General features: G+C 43.1%; 1 protein-coding gene across 2 annotated transcripts in view; it reads left to right on the forward strand.

Annotated features, from left to right (window-relative positions):
* angptl6 (angiopoietin-like 6) overlaps window positions 1-7,994 on the forward strand; it is a 28,543-nt gene extending 20,549 nt beyond the window's left edge. For both annotated transcript variants that reach the window (XM_063035995.1, XM_063035994.1), the window contains exons 5-6: window positions 4,381-4,651; window positions 6,243-7,994. In XM_063035995.1, coding sequence (XP_062892065.1) covers window positions 4,381-4,651; window positions 6,243-6,427 — 456 coding nt within the window. In that variant the 3' untranslated portion in view covers window positions 6,428-7,994. The remainder of the gene's footprint in view (window positions 1-4,380; window positions 4,652-6,242) is intronic.
* Window positions 7,995-9,865: the final 1,871 nt, after the last annotated feature.

Below are 9,865 nucleotides of genomic sequence, written 5' to 3' on the forward strand. Positions count from 1 at the left end.
CTGTAACCTTTGGTGCCATGTCCAATCAAGAACCTACCAAGCTCTGCCTTAAATACACCCAACGACCTGGCCTCCACAGCCACTTGTGGTAACAAATTCCACAAATTCACCACCCTCTGGCTAAAGAAATTTCTCCGCATCTCTGTTTTAAATGCATGCCCCTCTATCCTGCCCCTCTTGTCCTAGACTTCCCCCACCATGGGAAACATCCTTTCCACATCTACTCTGTCTATGGCTTTCAACATTCAAAAGGTTTCAATGAGATTCCCTCTCATCCTTCTGAATTCCAGCGAGTACAGATGCAGAGCCATCAAATGTTCCTCGCATAATAATCCTTTCATTCCTGGAATCATCCTTGTGAACCTCCTCTGGACCCTCTCCAAAGCCAGCACATCTTTTCTTAAATGAGGAGCCCAAAACTGTTTCAAATACTCAAGGTGAGGCCTCACCAGTGCCTTATAAACTCTCAGCATCACATCCCTGTTCTTGTATTCTATACCTCTCAAAATAAATATTGACATTGCATTTGCCTTCCTCACCACCAACTCAATCTGCAAGTTAACCTTTTAGGTATTCCTGTTGAAATCTCCCATGACCATCATAACATTGCCCTTTTGACACGCCTTTTCTATTTCCTGTTGTAATCTGTGGTCCACATCCCAGCTACTGTTAGGACATCTGTATATAACTGCCGTCAGGGTCATTTCACCCTTGTGGATTGAGTTAAGAGATCCAACATCTGCTGATCCTACGTCACATCTTTCTAATGATCTGATGCCATTCTTTACTAGCACAGCCACGCCACCTGCTCTGCCCACCTTCCAATACAATATGTAACCTTGGACATACAGCTCCCAACTACAACCATCCTTCAGCCAAGATTCAGTGATGGCCAGAACATCATATCCGACAATCTGTAAAAGTGCATCAAGATCATCCGCCCGTTTCTTATACTCCATACATTGAGTTCTGTATCTGCTACTCTTTTTCATTCTGCATCCCTAATGCACTAATACTCACCCTGCCGGTTGCAATTATGTCCTATCATCTGCTTGCCCTTCCGGACATTATGACTGCACGCCATCTTTGCTTCTTTACCATCCCGAGTCCCTTCACTCTGGTTCTCACCTCCTGCCAGATTAGTTCAAATCCTCCCCAACAGCTCTAACAAACCTGCCCGAGAGAATATTGGTTCCCCTCAGGTTCTGGTGCAACCCGTCCCTTTAGTACCCATCATATCCCCCCCCAAAGAGATCCCAATGATCCAAGAATCTGAAGCTCTTCCCCTTGCACCAGCTTCTCAGCCACGCATTAATCTGCCAGATCATCCCGTTTCTACCCCCACTGGAACATGGCACAGGCAACAATCCAGAAATTACCACCCTGGAGGTCCTACTTCTCAGTTTTCTGCCTAGCTCTCTGAATTCTCTTTTCAGGACCTCTTTGCTTTTCCTTCCTACGTCATTGGTACCAACATGTACCACGATATCTGGCTGCTCTCCCTTCCCCTCCAAAATGTTGTGGACGCAATCCGAGACGTCCCTGACTCTAACACATGGGAGGCAATGTAGCATTTGGGTGTCCTGTTCACATCCACAGATTTTCCTGCCTGTTCCCCTGACTTCCGAGTTCCCTATCAGTACCACTCCCCTCTTCTCCCGCTTTGTCTTCTGCACCACGGACCTGTGCTCAGTGCCAGTAACCTGGTCTCCATGGCATTCCCCTGGGAGGTCATCCTCCACAACAGTATCCAAAATCGTATACTTAATATTGAGGGGAATGGCCACAGGGTTGCTCTGCGCTAACTGTCTATTCACATTTCCATTTCTCCTGACCGTCGTCCAGTTACTCGCCTCCTGCAACTTCGGGGTGACAACTTCCCTGTAACCCTGATCAATTATCTCGTCACTCTCCTGTACAAGCCGAAGGTCATCCAGATGCTGCTCCAGATCCCTAACACGGCCTTCAAGGAGTTGAAGCCGGATACACTTCACCCAGATGTAGTTCCCCGGGAGACTCTGGGTCTCCCAGGACTCCCAACATCCAGCATGAAGAACACACAACGACCATTTTCTACACTAGATACAGTAAAAGAAAAAAGGGAACCTCAACAGAAACTTATCCAGAGCCAACATCTCTTTTGAGCCAAAGCCTCCTTTGAGCTCACACTCTCAACCACAGCCTTGTCAATCTCTTCTCAACTTCTTTCTGAATCGCATCTTTCCTGTAGTTCAGTATCCAGAACTGCACGATTCTCCAGAAGTAAACTGCCTAACATTCTGAACAAAACCGTAACTTGACGCCCCAATTCTTTACTTCATGCCTTGCCCTATGAAGGCAAGTGCGACATACTTTCAACACCACCTACCAGTATCGCCACTTCCACCCAGCTTGAAAAAGCATTTAAAAGGGTTAGGCAAGAGGCCGTGTGGTGTCTGCCACAAAATTGCAACTCATTTGCACAGCGTCTTGCAGGTAACAAAAACCTTAGTGTAGTGGTTAGCACAACGCTTTACAGTACCAGCGACTTGGGTTCAATTTTCACCACTGCTGCCTGTAAGGAGTTTGTACGTTCTCCCTGTGACCGCATGCGTTTCCTCTGGGTGCTCTGACAATCCAAAAACAGTCTGGTTGGTAGGTTAAATAGCCATTGTAAATTATCCTGTGATTAGGCTAGGATTAAGTCGTGGGATTGCTGGGTGGCACGTCTTAAAGGGCTGGAAGGACCTGTTCTGTTCTGTATCTCTGTAAAATTAAAACATTAAGATGCTTAACAAGAGCATGCTCAAATAAAAACGGTCAGGAATTAGGCCAGTTAATCAAAAGCTAGGTCAAAACAAGTAAGTGTTAAAGAGCACCTTCAAGGAAAGAGGTGGAGAGCAGGTTTGAAATTCCAGAGTTTATGGCCTAAACTGCTGAAGGCACGGCAATGAATGATAAAACTATTAAACTGTGGGGAGAAAATGAACAAGCAGCCAGAACAAGCAGAAGACAGAGGTCTGAGAGCTGGTGGAGATTACAGAAGCAAATGGCACCAAGGAATTTGAAAATGATGATAATTCTAAAGAGGTGCAAGTCAGAATTGCGGCAACAGATTTGGATAGCTTCTGGGTTTATGAACGGTAGAGCAAGGGTTACCAGAATTGAGGGCATCGGAACAGGAAAGTCTAGAAGTAATGAAGGGAATGGATGGAATAGCACTGATGGAATAGCACATGAACTGAGGACAGGACAGAGATGGGCATCATTGAAAGATACAAATGTTGTAGACAGACAACCACATCATCTCTATGCTAAAACATAAATCACGTCAAACATGGAGGTTCACGAAAATGACCAAGATTGAAAGGCTTCTCGTACAAGGTTCATTTGATGGCTCTGGGCCTGTACTCACTGGAATTCAGAAGATTGGGGCAGGCGGGGGGGATCTCAATGAAACCTACCGAGTGTTGAAAGGCCTCAGTACAGTAGATTTGGAGAGGATGTTTCCTATCGTGGCAGAGTCCAAGACCAGAGGATACAGTCTCGGAATGGGGTTGTCCACTTAGAAGAGAGATGAGGAGGAATTTCTTTAACCATAGAGCGGTGAAACTCTGGAAGTCAATTGCCACAGGTGGCTGTGGAGGCTAAGTCATTAGTTATATTTAAGGCAGAGACTGATAGGCTGTTGATTAGTCAGTGCATAAAAGGGGTACGGGCAGAAGGTAGGAGATTGGGGCTGAGAGGGAAATGGATCAGCCATGATGAAATGGCGGAGCAGATTCGATGGGCCGAATGACCTATTCTGATCTGATATCTTATGACTGAGCAATGAAAATGACAAGGTAAGTTCAGTTATCAATGGTGGAGATGGAGGTACAGGCATGGGCAAGAGTAATTGAGGGGTCTCGACCATGTGAAGATTATATTTGAACCTGTGGTTAGACTACCAAGGTCAGCAAGACAGGGACTGATGATAGGTCAGGACTGAGGATGTGATGTGATTGAGGATAGAACAGGATAGGATTTGAACAAAATTCAGGGTCAGACTGTCCATTTAAAGTAATGCCCAGTATGCTATCTTTTTAAAAATGGGGCAAGTGATGAAGGGAAAGAGAGAAAGAGAGCACCAAGGTCCAGGTGTATATAGATTCAAGTTTTGTTCCAGTGACCAGGCAGATTTGATAACGAGCCTAGATCCTGTTTTTCTTAAAATACTAATACAGTACTGAACTACAAATCACTGCACATTCAAAAATTGTAGCTACTTTTAAGCAAGTTATACTGGAGAAACAACGAGAGTGGAACTGGTGTGTCAGACTTCATAACACCTGCCTTTGGAAGTATCTAAAACCACACACAAATTTATTAAGACACTAAACAATTCATGTTCATTTGTAGCAAGGCTTTGGGAACATAGATGGTGAGTACTGGCTAGGCTTGGAGAACATCTACTGGCTGACAAATCAGGACGACTACAAACTTCTCATCCTCATGGAAGACTGGCAAGGGAGGACAGTGTTTGCCGAGTACGATAACTTCTATCTGGAACCGGAGAGGGACTTCTACAGGCTGCGACTGGGCCAATATCGTGGGAATGCAGGAGACTCCTTATCGTGGCACAGTAACAAACAATTCACTGCACTGGACAGAGACCGGGACCAGTATTCAGGTAGGGTCCATTATAGGGTTACAGTACCGAGTCAAAGGTCAATCAAAAAAAAGGGGGGGTTCATTTTGTATGGGGAAAGGTTTAAACCGCAAATAATGGGCAAAAGCTATTGGGAAGATGGATCTCATAGAAACATTCCAAATGTTAAAAGGCCTGAACAGATTAGATATGGCAAAGTTATTTCCCATGGTAGGGGAGTCTAGGAAAAGAGGGCACAACTTCAGGATTGAAAGATGTCCATTTAGAACAGAGATGCGGAGAAATTACTTTAGTCAGAGGGTGGTAAATCTGTTGAATTTGTTGCCAAGTCATTGGGTGTATTTAAGGCAGAGATAGATAGGTTCTTGATTAGCCAGGGCATCAAAAGGTGTGAGGATGACTGGAAGAATTGGATCAGCCCATGATTGAATGGTAGAGCAGACTCGATGGGCTGAATGGCCTACTTCTGCTCCTATGTCTTATGGTCTTATGGTCTTATGACCATGAACATGTGCTAATTGACTTTCTCTGCACATCCATTTAAAAACCTTATTCAAGATTCCACTTTTCCATATTTCCTCCTCAGGAAGGGCAAACCTGAAGTAACAGAACAAGGACAATTATCAATGGCGTGCAGAGTTCATCTATTATACTGACCACCTGTAAAGTTACCCAACCCTTTAATGAAAAATATTGCACAATGAAATAAATTCAATAAAAGACCTGAATTTCTGTACCATCTTTCATAACCCCCTAAGTGATCCATAGTTATTTTCCCCCCTTATATATGCAGTAAACATAATAGCCAATTATTGCATTGTAGGCTCCCAGTACAGTAATCTGACTTGACCTCAAGTATTTGAACATTAGAACTAGACGTAGAAGGGGAATATTCACCCCTTATCTCACCACTCATTACTTTCAATCTAAAATGCATGCAACATCTACAACTTTTGATAGAGTTTTAGAAACTGATAGTCTATTAGTTAAGCCTCACTTGATCTTGACATTGAACCATGCATGAAGTAAAACTCAAAATTCAGTACCTGAAATGTGAAAACCTGACGCTCCAACCAAGCTGAAATTTGCAAACTGAAGACTCCACAAAAACAGAGCACATGAAAATAAACCTGCTTATTCGTTACCTTCCGTAACCTCACCTCATTCCAAAGCATAACCAATAACCATTAATGTTTAACACTAGAGCTCCCATTCAGTCAGAATATGGCTGACCTGAGTTTCTTTTGGCCTTCCTTGACTTTCTGTCCCTTGACATCCTTTGATGAAATCCTCAGGCCTGAGATAGATAGATTTTTATTGGGCAAAGTCTGTCAATGTAGGGAAAAGCTCCAAAATTTCATATCTCCTGTGCTCATGATTCAATTCGATGTCAGAGAATGTATACAGTATACCACTTGAAATCTTTACTCTTCACAGGCATCCACGAAACAGAGAGAAAAACCCAAAGAATTCCTTCATGTCTCCGGTGTGAAGGAATGTTTCCCAATGTTACTCCTGAATGGTGTGACATAATATTACCTCAGCCATTTTGGTAAACTGCAGAGGGCGCGTTTCCACTGCCGCGTTCGATGACCATCTGTTTGCTTTATAGGTAACTGTGCCCACTATCAGAAAGGAGGATGGTGGTACCACACCTGTGCCCACTCAAACCTGAATGGAGTATGGTACAAAGGAGGGCACTATCGTAGCAAGTATCAAGATGGCGTTTACTGGGCTGAATTCCGTGGAGGAGCCTACTCCCTGAAGAGAGTCATGATGATGATACGTCAAAGCTAGACATTTATGTAATATAATCACTACTTGATCACAATCATATATGGACTACAATCAATAACAATATTGTTAGAATGTATTAGGAGTTAACAGAAGATGCAGACAACAGAACTACCTACTTAAAGCATTATCTTTTAGCAATAACCATGTAGATCTAGAGCTAAGGGAATATCCTCTCATAGGCTGAATATTCCAGTGGTCTATAGATAGATAGATAGATACATATACTTTATTGATCCCGAGGGAAATTGGGTTTCCTTACAGCTGCACCAACCAAGAATAGAGCATAAATATAGCAATACAAAAACCACTAACAATCAAACAACAAAATGCAAACTATACCAGATGAAAAAGTCCAGGACCAGTCTATTGGCTCAGGGTGTCTGACCCTCCATGGGAGGAGCTGCAAGTTCAATGGCCACAGGCAGGAACGACCTCCCGTGCCGCCCAGTGTTGTATCTCGGTGGAAAATGGCTGAAGTCCAACAGTAAAAAGTTCAATATCCGGTCTACAAACACGTTCCTCGATCGTAATATGACCTGGATCGCACCACCTGTTGTTAACCAGAACAGTAAGCACCCAACTCCTTTACGCTTCAGTGCTGTTGGCTCTTTGAGGCTCATGCCTTTGACTTACAAACCTATTTTTGTTGCAACAAATAGCGTGCACAGGAACGCAATGTGCCAAGCTCCACCCACTGAACTAATGGTTTTCTAGGATCACATTCCTTCCATGTCTGAAAGGAGGGCTATTAAAGTAGTAAAGCAGTTTTAAAATATTTTTTCTATAGTCCTGCTTCAGTGAACCAATTGTTAACACTGGGAGAAGAGACAGCCATCTTGAAAGTGTCAGGAAATAAAATCCAAACAAGTCTGATTTAGCACAAGGGATTCTGCAGACGCTGGAAATCCAGAGAGGCACACACAAAATGCTGGAGGAGCTCAACAGGTCAGGCAGCTTCTACGGAAATGAATAAAAAGTTAACATTTCAGGCTGAGACACTTCATCAGGATTAGCTCCATGCTCCTAACCAAAGCAGATAAGGGACAACACAATTATTGGATGTGGTCGGACCATCAGAAGAGAGATTGTCAAAGACAGAGAGTGGAGCTGGTGAACGCATTTAACATGGTAGACCAAAGTGTTTCCAGCATAACAGCTAACAGCATCATTAACACAGAGCACCGACTATGCAGTTGGAATTCAGAAGTATTACATGATTAGTTTTCAACTCTATACTTCGGGATTGTTCTAAAACAGTCACATCATCATTACGGGAATTAAGCTGTGACACATGGAAATCTGTAACCAGAAGTCCCAGCAGGAAAGGCTCATACCATAAACAGCAACAGAAATGGATTGGGATGGTTACCGAGGTTGACGAAATGAATTAGGGATTGATACCCATTTGGGACTTGTGTTGGCAAACTATCATTACCTTGGTGTGGGTTCTGGTAAAACATTAGAACTAGTACAGCTTTTTAAGTTTGCTTCATATTGCTCAAAAAGCATGCAGTGGAATGGCTCAAACTGGTATTGGTTTGTTATTGCAATATATACTAAAATAGAGTGGAAAGCCCATCTTGCATACTGTTGATACAGAACGAATCACTACACAGTCATTGACGTAGAACAGCAACTGAATGCAGAATGAAGTGTAAAACTTACTTTTAGAAAAGTGCATTGCAGGGAAATGACAAAGAGTAAGATCATAATGAGGTAGGAGGTGAGGCCAAGAGTCCAAACTTATCATCCAAGTGTCTGATAACAGTGTGACAGAAGCTGCCCTTCAGCCTGGTGATACATACTTTCAGGCTGTTTCATCTTCTGCCCATTGGGAGAGGGGAGAAGATAATTGCTGGGGTGGGTGGGGTCTTTGATTATGTTGGCTACTTCACTGAGACAGCAAATACAGACAGAATCCATTGAAGGGAGAATGGTTCCTGTGAGGTACTGAACTGTAACAGGAGCAACATTATAGCACAACCTAAAATGGTTATCTGGATGTCCTTCAAATGCAAGGACAACTGTAATGTTAAACATCTCCTTTCCAAACCCCAACACAGCTACAGATCTCCAGATGGATGCCTTTTCCTGAAGTGAGGAACAAGAGGAAGTCACTCTTCCTCCTTAGCCATGATACAAGAACTCAAAACATCACAGCACAGTGCAGGCCCTTTGGCGCACTATGTTGTGTTGAACTTTTAACCTACTCCAAGAGCAATCTAATCCTCCCCTCCTACATAGCCCTCCAGTTCTCTATCATCCATGTTCCTATCTACGAGTTTCTTAAATGTCCTCATGTATCAGCCTCTACCAGCACCCCTGGCAGGATATTTCATGCACCCACCATTCTGTGTAGAATAACAATTTGCCTCTGACATCCCCCTATACTCTCCTGTAGTTACCTTGAAATATGCTCCCTTATACTAGCTATTTCCACCTTGGGATAAAGTCGCTGGCTGTCCACTTGATCTATGCCTGTTATTATCTTAATCTAATACACCTCTTTGCTCATCCTCTTTTGCTCCAAAGAGAAAAGTCCTGGATCACAACCTATCATCATAAGACATCCTCTCTAATCCAAGCAGCATCCTGGAAAATCTCCTCTGCACCCCCTCTAAAGCTTCCACATCCTTCCTACAATGAGACAACCAGAACGGAACATAATATTCCAAGTGTAGTCTAACCAGGGTTTTCTAGTGCTACAGCATTAACTTGCAGCTCTTGTACTCAATCCCCTGGCTGATCTTGGTGCCATCATCCTTAACACAATGAAACAATAGATTTCAGTTGAGATATTAACTGACATCCAGGCTTGGCACTATTTCTGTTGGGGAAACAATACCAGATTTCTATTGTCCTTTACGGGATATGCTTCCGGAACGGCTATAATCCTAAAATTACACCCCTCCATTCTGGATAGCCCAAAGGAATGAAACATTTACTTCCAGCTAGAATCTTTTAATCATCTTAAACTTCCCAAATAACATCACCCCACAACATTCTGTCTGCTAGCCTGAACTCTGTAACCATCGTCAGCATTAGCCTGGTATCACTCTGAATTATCGAATTCTGTCCTGAGCCATGACGAGTCGGAATCAGGTTTGGTATCACTGGCAAATGTCATGAAATTTGTTGAATTTTAAGCAGCAGTACAATGTAATGCATAATAGAAAACAACGAATTACAGTAAATATACATATTAGTTAAATTAAATAAGCAGTGCAGAAATAAACATAAAAAAGTAGCGAGATAGTGTTCGAGGGTTCAAATGTCCATTCAGAAATCAGATGGCAGAGGGGAAGAAGCTGTTCCTGAATCGCTGAGTGTGCCTTCAGGCTTCTGTACCTCCTTCTTAATGGTGACAATGAGAACAAGGCATGACCTAGGTGATTTGGGCAGGGGGGAGTGGATTATCAATGATGGACCCTGTCTTTT

The sequence above is a fragment of the Mobula hypostoma genome, chromosome 29, assembly GCF_963921235.1.
Source record: "Mobula hypostoma chromosome 29, sMobHyp1.1, whole genome shotgun sequence".
NCBI classification, from domain to species: domain Eukaryota; kingdom Metazoa; phylum Chordata; class Chondrichthyes; order Myliobatiformes; family Myliobatidae; genus Mobula; species Mobula hypostoma.